Source organism: Exserohilum turcica (genome assembly GCF_000359705.1).
Source record: "Exserohilum turcica Et28A unplaced genomic scaffold SETTUscaffold_3, whole genome shotgun sequence".
Classification (NCBI taxonomy): Eukaryota; Fungi; Ascomycota; class Dothideomycetes; order Pleosporales; family Pleosporaceae; genus Exserohilum; species Exserohilum turcicum.
Window position 1 is genome coordinate 1,193,903 of NW_007360136.1, and position 16,605 is coordinate 1,210,507.

The following is a 16,605-nucleotide window of genomic DNA, read 5'->3' on the forward strand; positions in this document are numbered from 1 at the left end:
AGGAGGAGGGGGAGGGGGAGGGGGGATCTTGGAACAAAGAAAAAAGAAAATTGATTTCAAAAAAAAAACGAAAAATTAGTGCGTGAGAGAGACTTAAGTGAGGATGCGAACCTAAGTCTGAGGGGCTGCTGCACTGAGGAGAGTGCAAGTGGGAGGGCGGTAGCTGGTAGTGTAGTAGCCAAAAAAAATATGGAATCAGCGTAGTGGTAGTGGTAGTAGTAGTAGTAGTAGTAGTAGTAGTAGTAGTAGTAGTAGTAGTAGTAAGCGTTGTGTGTGTGCGGGCCATGGCCATGTGATCGTGAGTAAAGTTGCGTCACATGGCAGGAGCAGGAGCAGGAAGTGGAAGTGGCGGTAGTGGTAGTATGGAAATGGATAGTCTGGAGAAAGATAAGCAACAACCCAGTCACAATCGCTTTGCCCCTCTCTCTCTCTCTCTCTCTCTCTCTCTGCCCAGCGACAGTAACAGCAACAGCGACAGCAACAGCGACAGCGACAGCGACCCTGGGTTGGCACTAGCGCAAGTGCAAGTGCAAGTGCAAGCGCAAGTGGCGGTGGCGGCGGCGGCGGTGCGTGCAGCGTGCAGCGTGCAGCGTGTGTGTGTGTTTGTGTGTGTGCTTATGCGTGTGTGGTGTGAGCGAGCGAGCGAGTAATGGGCATTGCCGTCTCTCTCTCTCTCTCTCTCTCTCACACACACACACTTTTTTTTTGCCCCTCAACACCATGGCGGCGATGGCGGTAAAATGGGGGGGGGGGGTTTCTTCTATGCACAGCTAGGCGACAGCTTTGGCTTGAATATTTCCGCGTAACGCCGGGGTGTGTGTGGGGGAGGGTGAGATGCGCACACATTGTGGCAAGCACGCACCGCAGGCAGACAGCCAAGAAAAGTTTTTTTTGCTTAGCTATGGCATTATATTATTTCGCATACTAATATTACTATGTGTGTGACGACGGAAGGGCAGGGCGGGGAGTTTATTTTTTTTGTTGTTTGTTGTTGTTGCTGTTGTTGTTGTGCAGTGACATGGGCATTTACTTGATGGATTATGTGCAGCGGACCTGGTAGCAAAAAAGCTTCTTCTTGCATTGATGTTGTTGTATATATAGTGCTTGTGCATGCAATGGTAGCAGGCGTGGGGTCTTGGGGGTTGATGCGGGTAACGTGTCAAGAAGAAGAAGAAGGGGAGAGAGTACCGGCATGGTTTGTGTGTGTGGGGGGAAGAGAGAGAGAGAGACCGAGCGAGCTAGAGGGTGGAAGCGGCGTCGATCGGAGCGTTGGCAGGGAGGGGTAGTGGTAGTGGTAGTGTAGTGTAGTGTGTGTAAGTGTCGCAAGGCGGAAAGTAAGAGAGAGAGGGGAGGGGAAAAAAGAAACGAGGAATATGGTACTGGTGGCGCTGAGGGAGGCGCAGATGACCTTTTTCTTTGCATTTGTGGTTTGCCTGTGTGGAGTCGAGTATGCTAGTAGGTCGGAGCGGGTAGGGTAGGGTAGGGTAAGAGAGGGAGGGGGCGGGTGGTGTGTTTTTCATCTTCTTCGCCGTCGCCGTCGCCGTCTTCGTGCTCTTCTTGGCGCAGTCGGGGCAGTCCATGGGCGGCGGTAGACGTGTTGTGTGTGCGTGGCGGGGCGTGGGCTCTGTTGGTGTTTTGGGTAGCATATGCATGTGTGTGTGTGTGTGTGTGTGCGTGCGTGTGCGTGTGTCGAGTCACGGGGAAGGGAAGCACGGATGCTAGTCGTTCGCTTCGGCAAGGTACAAAGGTACACGACTTGGGGGAGTGGATCGTCCCCTTGCATCGCCGCTCCGTCTCGCCCTCGCACCGCCTTAGCCTGCAGCAGCCATGGGCCGCTTTGCACGCTTGCGCCAATTGCGCTGCGCCGCCGTGATTGCTTTGGCATTGGCACTGGCACTGGCACTGGCACTGGCACTGGCACTGGCACTGGCATATCGAATGCTGCTGCTGCTGCTGCTGCTGCTTAATATCGCCTCTGTTTGGGACCGGCGCTCTTTTGGCTCCAAGGCCTTGTGTGTGCAAGTGTGCAAAGGTGCCTTGGCCGCCGTGGCACGTGAAAGGCGCCTTGTCGCGCCCACCCACGCCCATACACACACATGCACACACACATATATACTACCACACACATACATGTACGCTCCATGCATCTACGTGCTATGCGCGGCGGCCGTCGTGGTAGTCATAGTGGTAGCCGTCGCAGCAGCAGCAGCAGCATTATTAATAAGTCATACTATGTCATAGGCACTGCCGCTGCAGCTGCTGACTCGCCCTCGCCCGCCTTTTCTCACCATGCCATCAGGCCCTACACGCTGTCTGACGCCTGTGCCGGTGCCTGTGCCGGTGCCTGCCTGCGCTTGCGTCGCCCTGGATACACTGGCCGCCAGCACCAGCACAGCACAGCACCGCACCAGCACCAGCACCAGCATCAGCAGCATCAGCAGCATCAGCAGCACCAGGCCATGGGCGGGCCAGGGATCTGCAGACAAGCCCGCCCATGTCGGCCGTAGCCAGAGCCGTCATAGTCGTCGCAGTCTACACCCAGCTAGCGTTATGTACACACTCACTAAAACCCCAGCCTTCTTGCCAGGCCCGTCGAGTCCAGGGCTAACACGCCCTCCCAGTCCTGTGCCTTACTACCGCTGCCACTACTCCTACCACCAGCTCCACCAACCCCTCCTCGCATCTAGCCGCGACGCAATCGTGACTTTGTCCACACTCCCCCCCCCTCTCCCTCATACACGCACCCACACACACACACCCTCTCATCTTCTCACCCTCTCACTTCTCACCTCTCACCTCTCACCTCTCACCTCTCACCTCTCACCTCTCACCTCTCACCTCTCACCCGCTCGCCCTTCCTTCCTCCCCGCTGCCCTCGACGCTCTGCCGTGCCTGCCCTGTCCTCCATCCCTCCCTCCCTCCATCCCTCCCACCTCGTGCTCCCTCCCTCCCTCTCCCCCTCCACACAACCCCCCAACCTAACCCACCAAGAGCCGCATTCGGCCGCGCTCCCTTCTCATCCTCGCTACCGCCCGTTGCTGCGCGCGCACCTGTGCGTCTCGCCCTCTCGGCGTCTACGAGGGGCCACGACGCTCCCCGCCACCTGAGGCTTCCGACCGCGTCTTATCAACCCCCCCAGCCAGACTCCGAGCATCCGTGGTTGCTCAACCCTCGCAACACCTGGTCCGCCCACCAAACGCCCACGCCATAACAAATACACGCACCCGCCCGAGAGCCCGCCGACCACACTACCTCCACCCCCCCCCCCAAAAAAAAGCCATATTAAGCACATGCACGCGCGCGCCCCTTCTCTCTGAACCGCTTCCTTGTCCTCGCTCGCTGGAGGCTGCGCCCGGATGTTGTTGCAACGCCGCTCTCTATTCGTCATCATCCCGTTTCAGCCTTCTTACTCCCGCTTCAGGAACCACCCGCACAACCACCCTGATTGCGCCCTGCCAAACCATCGAGCTGGGTCCTGCGCCTGCATCAGCCTTCCACTCTGATACCGCCTGCCGCTGTCGCTGAAGCGTGCCCTGTTGTTGTGCACGCCCGTGAATTGGTTACGCGCCCACCGCCGCCGCCGCTGCCCTCACTGTAACTTGGGCGCACCACATATCCAACCCACACGCACTTGCGAGCCGTCATCTCCTCCCAAAACATGTCGAGCTTCCAAGCAGTCAACACCGCCTTGCCCGTGCCGGAGCCGCCCCAAGCGCGTCCAGGCGACGAGACGACGCCCACGACACCCCGACCGACGAGCAGATTCTTTGCAGAATCAAAGGCTGCCGAGGAGATTCGTGCAGACGAATCCTCCGCCAAAACCCCAACGCGCAATACCTTTGCCGCCGGGCTCGCTGGCCAGCGACCGCTGCCAACCTCGCCCTTTACCCCCGGCCGCGAAGTGAGCGAAACACCATCGGCTTCCAACAAGAGCGAGCGGAGTAGAGAGGGATCGCACAAGCCAACGCAATCGACAGCATCTGCGCAAGATGTACACATGGGTGACGGCGACGAAGAAAAAGAGGCTTCCGACAACGAGAGCGTGACGAGCGACTCGAATCGCCCGTCCAAGAAGAAGAAGGGCCAGCGATTCTTCTGCACAGACTTTCCGCCCTGCAATCTGAGCTTCACCAGGAGCGAACATCTGGCACGTCACATTCGGTATGTTTTTTTCTTTCTTTCTCTCTACTGTCTGTTGTGTGACTTTCCTAACAGTCCCACAGTAAGCATACCGGAGAACGGCCCTTTCAGTGTCACTGCTCAAGACGCTTCTCGCGCCTCGACAATCTCCGGCAGCATGCACAAACCGTCCACGTCAACGAAGACATTCCCTCAGAATCACTGGCGGCCACAGGCACGAGATTTCAGCGACAAATACGAACCGATCGCGTACGCCCGCCAGGGAACCGCTCGCGGGCAAACACGCTGGGCAGCACAGGCGGACACAGCCGCGGCCACAGCAGGAATTTGTCAGCTTCTAGCATCACGTCCACCATGTCAAGTGTAAGCGTAGCTCAATCGCCAGATGTTCGCCGCAGGCCCCCGCCTCTCGCAATGGCTAGTGATGGTGGTGCGAGTGCAAGAGCGCGCTTGTCGCTCAACACTGTGAATGCATACGACCCGCCCATGATGGGCAGTCCGGGGCCTGTAGAGTATGACACACCATCCAACGCGCCCACAACCCCGACCTCTGCTACCTTTTCCACGGCACCCACAGGCAGCCCTGCTCGCTTTGGCTCCGCCATGCAATCGCCTGCCACTTCGGCTTCAAGACCAGTCTCTTGGGCTGGGCCGCCCCCACCAGGACGCCGACAGTCGATTTCGTCTAATGGCAATCCCTTTGCTGGTCCTCCAGGGCAAGGCCCGCCAACATACATCACACCACTTCAATCGTCAGCCGCTCCTCCGACTTTCTCCGTACAGAGCAGCGCATACGCTAGTCCCACCGTATCCCACTTCTCCGAATCCAAGGGCGATACCAATGCAGACGCAGACTGGAGGCGCCGCACTTGGCATCCAGGAACGTATTCTGGCCCTCGGCCAGCGACGAGCGGACTGGGCTATCATCAGACCCCAGATGCCCCACGGCCAATGTACACTTCACAGCCTGCTGCCTCACAGACAACGAGGCTTCCAGGTATTGAAAGCTTCGATCATGCTCCTCCTCCGCCCACGTTGCCCCGACGCCAGCCGAGTCCCATGCAGCTAGACGCTCCTGGCCGCCCACTCACATACCATGCGCCCAGGGAACCCCCACCTAATCGAGGCCATCACAAAAGAACAAGTATTTCATGGGAGATTGACCGCCTAAACATTGCTGGTCCGGGCTCTCAGAGAGAGCAGTGGTCGCAACAATACCCCGGCAGCGCAGGGCGGGCGAGTGGCGCAAGGCCAACCACAGCCCCGCACGGCTACTTCAGTCGGCAGCTGGCTAATCTCCAACCTATTCAGATTCCGTCGATGAATTCGTCGCCGAGGACATCACAGGAGCAGCCTGAGACTCCGCGAAAGAACAAACGACAGGCCTGGTACAATGGACCCGTCAGTCAACCGCAAAGAGCAATGCAGCGGACGTCACCCGAGGACTCTAGCAGCAGCGAAGGCGTCCCAACACCAGGAACTATGATTGACTATCATCCGGCCATTGTCCATAGCAATGGCTACGTCGAGACGCCCGTCATTGTCGAAGACCACAAGATCGCGCCCCCAGCATCCATTATGGAAAGACCTCATCCTTTGCACACGCAACCGCATCAGCACTACCACAGCCATAGCCTCTCTAGTTCTAGCTCAACCTACCATCCGCAGCGTGAGCCTTCCGAGCGGGGACCCGTGACGCTTGGTCAATCGCTTCCCCAAGCAAACAATAACAATGACATGAGACGATTAGAGGCACTGGTCGCGGTCGCCACTGGGGAGCAGCAAGCGGTCGAACATCGGTCCTGAGTCAGAGTAGATCAATCGCCAATCCAATCATTGCCACCGCGCCCACATACACATATACACCTCACCTTGGTCAGCCAAGAAGCGTCGCCACCATCAGTTCCCACTCTCATCCGCCGAGCAAACACTCACGATGTAACGACAACGAAACAAACATGACGAATCTCCTCGTATGAATTGATACGGCAACCATATTTTGCATTCTTGGTCTTGTAGTTGTTGGCAAGCATTCGCATGGTTTCTTTTTTTCCCTCCCACAATAGTCTAGGCAGTCTTGTTTTTTTTAGCCATCTTCCTTATATTTCCCTTGGCCCATCGGTGAGAAAGCGATGAGAGGCTTTCTCGATGTTACATACTATCGTGTCTCTGAGCAAAACAGAGCAGAACAGAGCAGAACAGAACAGAACAAATCAGTGCAGAGCAGAGAGCTTCACACACTACCCACTACCATCACCATCGCCATCACCATCACCACCATGTTGCTCCAAATTCCTTGGGATACCCCGATCTGGCATTTACATTCTACATTGGCAGTGTTTGTTACTGTTGGCTTGTCGTTGTCGTTGCTGTTGTTGTAGTTTTTAACTGGGATATTTTCCATATCGGGGTTCGCGGGTTCAGTTCAGTTCAGTTCGGTTCGGTCTTGTCTTAATTGCTTGCTTGATTTTTCCTTACGGGCTAGGTTCGCGTCTCTTTTTTTTTCCTTTTCCTTTTTTTTCTGTTAGTTTTAGGGATATACCAAATCGTATAATAGCGGGAGTTTTTCTTCTTCTTCTTAGTCATCTGCTTATTCATCTCTCTTTGAATTCTGGGCTGAAATACCGCTTTTCGTATGCCCTTTTGTCTTGTCTTGCCCTCACGTTCTTGCTTCCAGTACTGATTTTTTTTCTTCTTCTTCTCGTCTTATCTAGTCCCTGCTTCATATATATTCAGTTCAGTCCAGCTTTTCAACACTATCCTCAAATCACCTAGTCAGTCAGTGTGAGCGAGTGAATTTAGTCAATCAGCAAGGTGATTACCACATTTACTAGGTCCAAGTATGACTATGTGAATGGCAAAACTCGTGCTTTCCATGGAAAATCACAGCAGAAGCCGCACTCGTGTAGATGGCGTTGTATGTGTCTCTCTGGTTAGTTAGTTAGTTAGTTAGCTACCTGTCTGCCAATACTTTCTGTACATCTCTTTTCTCTGTTCTTTCTCTGTTGGGTTCTTATTTCTTCTTCTTCTTCTTCTTCTATTCATAACTCCCTACTCACTTGAATACAACTGCAATTCCCAAAATACATACATACGTTATTTAAATATGCTCTTTGGTCCATCTGGCTGTTCAAGTGCCATGAATCGATGAATCAGTCAGTGCTCTCACATGTGCATGGTAATGCAGAGATACTGCTTGCGTCCCATGTCTTCTTGTGAGATGACTGGCTGTTTGTCATTTCTCACTTGGATACTTGATATTGATGGTTACGGCATACAGTGCTACACGTCACTTTGCTCAAGCCAGACACAAAGAGAGAAAGAGACATAATCATAACTCATTACACTTCTTCTTCTTCTTGATTGAGTGCAAAGACTAAAACTGGTCTCCTAACCCTCCTAATTTCATGCATCATAATCATACACGTTCCGCATCTAACCTCACCACTAATAACAATCCACATCCACATCTCACACCTCAAACAATCGTCTCCAACTCGCGTGCATAACCCAGCGTATTCTCAATCACCTGGTCGCTCGTAACCAAGATATCCTTGCTGACGTAGTCGTCCTCCTGCTGCGGGAAGTATATCCGGCCGTCCTTGACGAGCCAGCCCAACTCGTTTGCAAAGGCAACGACGCTGCCCTCCGAGTCGAGGAAGAGCAGGGATTTGGCATCTGAAATGGGGATCGAGGGGTATGCGCGCTCGCTGCATGAGGCGATTTCCTTGCGGATGGTGCCGATGAGAATCTGGGAGGAGTTAGCAAACCAGTCTTTTTTCTATCTTTGCTTTGTTTGTTTATTGATTTCATGGGGGGCTGGGATGTGAATGGATAGATAGATGTATGTCTGACGTACCTCGGTGAATAGGCCAAACTCCTCGCCAGGCACCCGCTCGCTCTTGGTCTCAACCCACACCTTATCATAGCTGCCCTCCATCAGCGCTTGCTCCAGCCTTACGGGATACTGGATAAAGGCGTCGGCCTCGAGCCGTGATCCCGCCTGTGCAGCCGCCACCTCGAGCGTCTCCAGCAGCGTGTGGAACCCCGCGTAGTCGCCCTCGCTCAGCAGCAACAACAAATACAGGCCCGTGACCTTGCTGGAATTGCTGCCTTCCTTGGGCAGCGTCGCCTCGGGCAGCGAGTAGAACGGCTGCAGCTGCTGGAAGTAGCGCGTAAACGACTCGGTGTCCTTGAGCCGGATCGAGATGATGGCGCCCAGCTCGAGCGTCTCGCGCGCCAGCTGCAGGTGTTTTCGCGGCGTCTTTTCTTGCGGAATCAGCGCGTTGAGGTGCAGCAGTGCTATCTTGGCTTTGCCCAGTAATGATGTCGATTGCTGGTAGTTGTGCGACTTGAGCGTCTGGTGGAGCTGCTGGAGCACGCTGGCTAGCTCCTTCTCGGCCATGGTGTGCGGTGGGGATTCGGGGTTCGTGGTTGGAGATGATGGAGACGTCGGATGGCGGGTTTGTGTCGGTGCCGTGAGTCGAGTGGGCAATGTGATGGGCGGCGGCGTGCTTGTTGCGGCGAGTGGAAGCTTCGGTCGTTTACGTCGGGGGCCCGTCGGTGTCGGAGGTGCTGTTGCTGGTCTTAGCGCCTGCGAGCTCTCCAACCGCCACGGCGTGGCGTAGCCCTCAAACGTTCGATACCGAATATACGGCATTTCTTTTCAACAAAGTCTGGAATCACAGCGGTGATCTTGCTCAAAGCATCACGCACATGCTGGGCATTATAATGTCAAAGGTAGCCTCACATCCCACAATAGGCCAGGCACCAACTTTTGCAGATGACCCAAGTGGTCACACTGTCTCAGAGCTCGCCCCATACTATTGGCGATTACATTGCTCTTCCACTGCGCCGTCCATGTTTGCCATGCTGCAGCTGACATTTCTCTTTGTGCATATACAACTGGTGATTTGCATAGTCTGATTCGGCATCTACTGTGTCGCCGCGTACGTCGTGTAGCGATGGAGATTGCTTCTATTAAGACCCTCTAACCAAATATCATGCCAGGGCAAATCAAAATGGCCATGCTTCTTGAACTAGTTGAAACACACATGTGTTGGGTTTCTACTGGTGCCAGATATCACGCAGTTTGTTCAGGGCAACCAATCTATCTCTTCCTGCCAAACTTCCCCTTTGTACCAGTCCCTGTTTTACTCTTGATGTTGAGTCTCCGATAATTGGCATTTGCCGTAGCCTTGATTTTCCGGACAGCAGTCTTGAAGATGCCTTCTTTACTTGGCTTCTCCTTTGTCTCTGCTACTTTCTTTGCTGGCGTCTTTCTCGCCTTTGGAGTGTGTGAAACGTCACTAGCATAGTCTGATTCGTCGTCTGGGTCTGAACCGACTTCGTCTGCCACATCTGCTGATACTTGGGTTTCTGGCATACGTGTCTGCTCTTCTCCCGCATCGTCATCGTCATGCGTCTGCAGTGCTGGTGTTGGCTTGGGCTTTGCTGTATTTGGACGCACTACAAATAGTCAGTTGGTTTGTTTGATTGAAATGAGCAGCAGATCATACTTATCACCCGCCGTGTCTGTCTCTTCATTCCCTTCTTCTTCCATACCCTCCGCGGTTTGCCATCGGGGCCAACTTCTGGCTCTTCCTCGCTTTCGTCCTCCGATTCAAAGCCTCGATCTGGACCCAAAGGCATCGGTGCTTGGCTGTCTTGCACCAAGAGTTGTGGTGCTCTAGGTTTCTTCGGCACAGATATACCTTCTTCTTCCATTTCCAATTCCCGCATGATGTCTGCCTCTTCATCCAGTCTGTCATTCTCATCCTTCTTCATAGCCTGTATCATAGAGCTCAGACTACGTCCCATTCCACGCCGCTTCCACGGCGCGGGCCGAGGGGTATTCTCGTCTTCCTCATCAATCGCACCCAGCGCATTATCTCTTCGGAGGAAGGCCGGCGTAGCCAACCCACGCAATGTAGATGATGGTGTCCCTTCCTCGTCCAACTTCCTCTTCTTTGGCGTGACAAACTGGTTCAATAGAAAGCGCTTTCCAGCCGATAGTGGTGTCTTCTCGCCTCTTGCTCTCGACTCCGGCGAGGCCTCGTTCCCTTCATCATGCAACCTCTTACTGGGTGTCTTTGGTACATTCAGCCCAACTTCCCCCAGAATGGTCCTTGATTTGCTCGGTGTGTCCGCTGGAAGCATATCGAACAGGCCTAGTACTATGCCATCACGTTGCGGGGTTGGTCCGATTACTGCAGGTCCTTGTGGAGAGAGGAGCTCAGCTGCATCTACGTTTTCTGAGAAATCATCTTCGTCCCGCTTCCTTTTCATGGGCGTGGTATTTATATCCTTGGGTGCAGCCTTGGACGTGCGCTCCGTGTCTGCGAGTGCATCGCGACTTGCTGTTCGTTTCGAAGGTGTCTCCGGTGCTGCTTTGCTCGAGAGCCTAGCCCTCAGTTTGTTATATTCTTTGTATTTTTGCGCTGCATGGTTGTCAGCTTGATTGCGGCACGTCCCGGTCTCCTCTGTGCATACAAATCTCGGCATTGGCCTTGATGTCGTCGCGTCCGGCCTTCCGGCCCTGGTTCTCGGCCGCGAACTTCTTCTCCCATACTTTTAGGTCTTGCCGTAGCGTATTGCAGCGTTGCTCAATCTCGTCGTTACTCATTGTCGTGATTGGCGTGGGTGGTGTGCACGTAAGCGGACAAGGGAGGAGTGGAATTGAATCCGAGATCTTCAAATCGCGGTACGCACGCGTTACGTGCACGCGACAAATGCCGCTAGCAGGGTTATCAGCCCTACCGGCTCCACATCACGTACACATGATTCACTAGCATTTGATTGGCGAGCATGACGCATCAGATATATTCTACAAAGTACTCTTCATAACCCCCTGCTCGCACGCCCGAGAGCTCGAACATTGTGTCGCTGATGCATGAAAGAAAAGCCTGACCGAAATTGGGGAATCTAGTAGTGAACAGCCTTGTCGTAGGTGGCCATTGCAGCCTCCTTGAACGCCTCAGCAAGGGTAGGGTGAGCGTGACATGTTCGTGCAACATCTGCATCCTCATTAGTGATGGTTCAAGCACATATTCAGTCTTTTTGCACTTACCCTCCGAGCTGGCACCGTATTCCAGAGCGAGCGTGCCCTCGGCAATCATCTCACCGGCGTTGGGACCGATGATGTGGATACCCAATATCCGGTCGGTCTGAGCATCTGACAAGAACTTGACCATACCGTCACTGTCGAGGTTGGTCTTGGCTCTTGAGTTGGCTGTGAAAGGGAAGGTTCCCGTCTTGTACTTGATACCGGCCTCCTTGAGCTCCTGTTCGTTCTGGCCGACCCAAGCGACTTCAGGGTGGGTGTACATGACAGAGGGGATGGCGCCATAGTTGACGTGGCCGTGGCCCTTGTGGATGTACTCAATGGCAGCGACGGCCTCCTCTTCAGCCTTGTGGGCAAGCATAGGGCCAAAGGTGCAATCTCCGATGGCACGAATGTGGGGGATCTTGGTGCGGTACTCCTGGTCGATGATCAGGCGGCCCCTCTCGTCAGTCTCAAGGCTGATGTTGTCCAGACCAAGTCCGGCAGTGTATGGGCGGCGACCAATAGCGACGAGGACAACGTCGGCGTCGAGCTAGGTAAGTCAGCAATATACCAGCTTGGATCGCTCAGGTTAACTCACAGTCTCCTCCTTTCCACCCTTTGCGGCCTCAACGCTGACCTTGACACCAGCTTCGTGAACCTCACCAGCAGTAACCTTGGTGTTGAGCTTGAACTTCAAACCTTGCTTTTGGAGGATCTTCTGGGCCTGCTTTGCAATCTCGTTGTCCATACCGGGGCCGCCAATCTGGCCCAAGAATTCAACAACGGTAACTTCAGCGCCGAGGCGCGACCAAACGGAGGCCTATCCAGCGTCAGTATAGCCAAATAACCAATTGAACGTCGCCATACCATCTCCAGTCCAATGATACCACCTCCAATGACAGTCATCTTCTGGGGCACTTCCTGGAGGGCAATGGCGCCAGTGCTGGTGATGACTTTCTGCTCGTCGATAGTCAGACCGGGGAAAGGTGTAGCCTCGGAACCGGTGGCGATGAGAATGTTCTTGCCGCGGACGGTGGTCTCGCCACCCTCGGTGAGGTTGACGGCAATGGTGTGCTCATCCTGGAATGCGCCAGTGCCCTTGATGTACTCGACGTTGTTCTTCTTGAAGAGGAACTCGATTCCCTTTGTAAGACCGGAAACAGAGCTGTCCTTTGCCTTCATCATGGCGGGAAGGTTGAGCTTGACATCGCCGACTTCAATTCCGCGGCCCTTGGTGTCGTGGAGGATCTGGTGGTAGAGGTGCGAGTTGTTGAGGAGGGACTTGGAGGGGATGCAACCGACGTTCAAGCAGGTTCCACCGAGGGAGCCACGCTTCTCGATGCAGGTGACCTGGCGTCTTGCGTCAACTTTCTGTTCGTGCCATTATCCGGAAGTATCATGCCAACCTTCATGCCCGCCTGCCCAGCCTTGATGGCTGCGACGTAGCCTGCGACACCGCCGCCGATGATGACCAGGTCCTTCTCCTCTGCGCAGCAGTTAGCACATGTACCCAACCGACGCTTCGCGGCGATGCGACTCACCAGCTTCTGACGCATATCCGCGTCGTAACCGGTTCTGGAAGTAAATGTTGGAGGCGCAGAATGTGCTTCGAGTGACGGGTCGCGACGCCCGTTGGATGGCGCGGGGTGCCAATGAGCGGAACATGCTGAATATAGCCGGGGGAACGCAACCAAAAGAAGCCGTAAAGTATACGGCTGGGATGACAGGCGTCAATGGATGGGGCGTGGGATGAGAGATGTGGTTGAGCTTTTTGCGGAGCTCGGCTGGGAAGGCCTATGCGGCTTCCGTAGGGTCAAGGGCGGGCGGTGGCGCCAAGCTGACAAACTGCCTCACATTTGTTTAACATCACGACCTCCTTGCACCACGCTACTCAAATTGATAACTACTACCAAACATGCAAATAGAGGGGTATTTTCGTCAACGGTCTAGTCTTCCTGCAAGGTGGTGGTTGCCAACACTCTAGTTAGCATGTCCATGACGGACTTGCACGCCCACCGCACGGTTTCTTTTTCCGGCCTCTCGACTATTTCCGTCTTGCCCACCGTCTTCTTCAGGAAAAACTGCAGACCAGCAATCATTTCAGGCGCTTGGTCCGCTTCCACAAAGACCTCGCGTACAGCCCGCTCGTCGCGCTTGTCTTTGGTCTTGGATGACTTCAATGCCTCCAGGATCGTGGTGACAAGCAAGACTTCAACAAACGTCTTGGTTTTCGGCTGTAAGTAGGCGAAGTTGAGGTTCTTTAGGCTGGTAATAGGCATGGCTTTGCGACCAATCAATGTGCCGTATAGCTTGCCTTGATTGACAAGTTTCCGAAGAGAGGTGTCACTGCCCGCCTCGTCATCCTCGTCGTCGGAGTCGTCACCACCATCTTGCTTTTCCCCTAAACTCTTGAATATGTCCCAGAGCGCAAACTGAAAGCTTTTTCGTGTCTTGTGGTCCGAGCATATTTTGCGCGCAAGAACAGTGTAGTACGGGTTGTAGGTCTTTTCGGCACCCGCACAATGCACAATGACTCGCGGTATCTCTGCTTCTTGGGACTTTTTGAGGTTGAGCTTGTTCAGTCGCACTTGTGCATCCTTGAAGTCAGTGGCCGACATTATAGAAATGAAGATGGCCCGTCGAATGTCGGTGTTCATGCGGTGCTCACGTGCAAGCTGCAAAAGATCAACTTCGCTGTCGTCGTCTTCGTCACCAACATGTGTCGTAGTCCGATCAACTTTTCTGATGTCTTCGGCCGGCTCCTCATTACCCGGTTGGTTGCGCCAACTCGCTCCTACTAGCCACCACTTGCCTTTCTTCTCGGTATCTTTGATGTCTTTCAAACCAACCCGTAGTGGTTCGGTCGCTTTGAGATTCCGAGAGTTGAGTGTGCCCAGCTGCTTCTTCATTCGCGTGGTATGCTCTCGGGAGATTGCCGAGGATGCTATGCCAGTTTTCATTTTGTTATTTTTGAGGTCGGTGATTGTCTCAATCATGAACTTGGTGCGAACCGGTAGGTTGCTTTGGCCGACCTTGGCTACGGACTTTTGGAGAAGAATGACAATGTCCTTGAGGGAAGTCGGGTCGTCTTGGCGTAGCTGTGGACCGGATGCCCTCACTATTCGCAACAGAAGTTCGGTGTTGATTTCTGTGAGCTCTTCGAGGAAGAACCGAATGTAGTCGAAGACGATGTTGCTGCCAATGACCTGGAAAGTGTATAGCTCTGCTACCACAGACATCAAATTTGACGTCTGCTTTCCAGAGCCTCCCTTGTTGCCCTCGTAATGTCGGTCGAATTCCGCAACAATTCGTTCCACCATTTGCGCGCCAAAATCGGGGCCAATGACTTTGTAGATGGCAGCAATGAAACCGGCGTGCAGGTTGAGAAATGTGTCCAGGAGAGCAGTGGGGTCTGACAACATGCCAATGAACAGGTCAACCAGGGTGTTGTTGACGTATCCACGGGGGTTGTTCTGATAGATGGTCTCGATTTCGCGCAAGATGGATAGTATGTTGGCTTCTGAAAGACGGTTGAAGAGACCCTGTATCTGTCTCCTAAGACGTTGTAAAGCCTCCGCATCCGACGAAGGCGGTGCTCTAAGTGCAGGCGGTATATACTTGGTCGGCTGGGCATCCGGCGCTACGGGGGCCACGTATGGATTCTCTCGTATCTTAGGTTGCTCTGGTTCTGCATCTTCGACTTCGTCATCCTCAGACTCTAGATCGTCCTCTTCCTCATCCTCTGCTTCGTCTTCGTCATCATCGAAGCCCGCCTCTTCTAGGTCCAAGTCGTCGTCCGAATCGAACGCTTCTTCCTCGTCTTCCTCGTCTTCCTCTGGTTGCTGACCCAAAGCTTTCCGCCTCTTACTTGCAAGCCAGTCGTCATCTTCATCTCTTTTACGCTTTGTAGGCTGTGTATCCTCTTCATCGCTAAATTCTCCAAGATCCCCAAGGTCCCCAAATATGGCATCGAGGCCGTCGTCCGCTCCTTTGGATTTCTTCTTGCCTTTGACGCCTAGCCTCTTTTCTAATGCAGCAATCTCGGCATCATCCTGGGCAAGTCTGTCTCTTGTGGCGCGTGATATCTTCGCTGGCGGAGGTGATGCTTCTTCTGATACGGATGGCTTCGTTTTGAGTATTCCCCTCAAAGGCTTCTCTGGTGCTTTTTTCTCTACAGGCGGTGGCGTAGCGTCTGATTCGATGTTGTCCCAATCTACCTCCTCTTCCTCCTCATCTTCCGACCGAGATTCGCGGCGCGGCGCTCGGCCATGTTGAGGATATGATGGTGGTGGCTTTCTAACCTGCTTCTTCTGTTGCTTCTTGTCTACGCGATCGGCTTTGCGTCTGTCCTTGCGATTCAGTGGTCCATTGCGCGATCCGTTGCGCTGCTTGTTATTCGCCGGGTCTGCCAATTTTAGTCTTTCGAATATGTTCATGCTGAGTCTCACATACCTCCGATTTGATTTCGCAGCTCTATGGGCAGTTTTGGCCCTCCGAACGCTTTGCGCATGATGAGATGGTTGAGGCGGTGGTTTGTCGCAAAAAAGTTCGAGGGTCGGAGTTTGGGTGAGATTTCCCCGCGTCTCCGCCTCGCACTGACGGCTGCGGGCATCCCACCATGCAGCCTACCACCTCCATGGCGCGACTAATATAGCACACAACATTCACAATGGGGCGAGAACACTTGAGCAACGATGAGGTGCGGGATGAAAAGCATGCAGAAACCCGGCCTGCTCTGACGCCAGTCTAGTTCTTTGCAAAACTCGCCAACCTCTTCGAGTACACACGAACAAAAGGCCACGGCAGCGTCTACCTCGTACAGAAGCGCATGACATTCGGTACAACCGCTACACCACCTCCCGCGAACAAAGTTGCCGACGACCCATTATGGGACACTCATCCTGAGGATTCGCTACCTGTATTGATCCGCGCACACAACAACAAGAGCGACAAGAAAGCAGGAACAGACAGGAAAAATGTCGACAAGATAGAGCTGAGCACCGTGGTCAAGCCAGAAGACTTGGATGGATTCTATGCGCGATACGCAGAGGCGTGCAAGACGGGCATGACTGGATTGAAGAAGCGAGATAAGAAAAAAGCGAAGAAGACCAAGAAAAAGAAGAAGGGCGAGACAAAGGCGTGAGGACGATGGCATTGACTTGCGAACGTATCGCGCACAAGTTGCTTCGTCGTGTGTACGAACGGCGCCATTGATACGACTCAGGTATCGAAAGGGGCAATATCGGGTTCAAGGGCACCATAAGAGGTGCTGTTCAACAAAGGTCACAGCTATGTGATCGAAAGGGGGATATTCAAAGAAGCATGAACCGCAACAGGCGGAGCTTGTGGTATCAGTCGATTGCGCCTGCGACAGACATGATCTCGGCAAATACATTTACATTCAAGCATGCGCATTTCTG

General features: G+C 53.8%; 4 protein-coding genes across 4 annotated transcripts; 2 read left to right on the forward strand and 2 right to left on the reverse strand.

Moving 5' to 3' along the window:
- Positions 1–3,319: 3,319 nt before the first annotated feature.
- Positions 3,320–5,946, forward strand: SETTUDRAFT_171861 (uncharacterized protein; the record flags this gene model as incomplete). The annotated part of the gene is made up of 2 exons (XM_008029180.1): positions 3,320–4,161; positions 4,224–5,946. Exons 1-2 carry the CDS (start codon positions 3,659–3,661, stop codon positions 5,944–5,946), a joined length of 2,226 nt encoding a protein of 741 aa, XP_008027371.1. The 5' UTR covers positions 3,320–3,658.
- Positions 5,947–7,489: 1,543 nt separating this feature from the next.
- Positions 7,490–10,765, reverse strand: SETTUDRAFT_136956 (uncharacterized protein; the record flags this gene model as incomplete). The annotated part of the gene is given in 6 exon segments (XM_008029181.1): positions 7,490–7,891; positions 8,000–8,770; positions 9,247–9,250; positions 9,270–9,609; positions 9,660–10,580; positions 10,633–10,765. 6 exon segments carry the CDS (start codon positions 10,763–10,765, stop codon positions 7,619–7,621), a joined length of 2,442 nt encoding a protein of 813 aa, XP_008027372.1. The 3' UTR covers positions 7,490–7,618.
- A 176-nt stretch (positions 10,766–10,941) lies between these two features.
- Positions 10,942–15,695, reverse strand: SETTUDRAFT_171863 (uncharacterized protein; the record flags this gene model as incomplete). Its single annotated transcript, XM_008029182.1, has 8 exons — positions 10,942–11,156; positions 11,210–11,735; positions 11,784–12,005; positions 12,053–12,535; positions 12,592–12,671; positions 12,727–12,979; positions 13,165–15,590; positions 15,638–15,695. 8 exons carry the CDS (start codon positions 15,693–15,695, stop codon positions 11,065–11,067), a joined length of 4,140 nt encoding a protein of 1,379 aa, XP_008027373.1. The 3' UTR covers positions 10,942–11,064.
- A 130-nt stretch (positions 15,696–15,825) lies between these two features.
- Positions 15,826–16,591, forward strand: SETTUDRAFT_171864 (uncharacterized protein). The gene is made up of 2 exons (XM_008029183.1): positions 15,826–15,884; positions 15,936–16,591. The coding sequence occupies exons 1-2, from the start codon at positions 15,855–15,857 to the stop codon at positions 16,326–16,328; spliced, it is 423 nt and encodes a 140-aa protein (XP_008027374.1). The 5' UTR covers positions 15,826–15,854; the 3' UTR covers positions 16,329–16,591.
- The last annotated feature ends 14 nt before the right edge of the window (positions 16,592–16,605 follow it).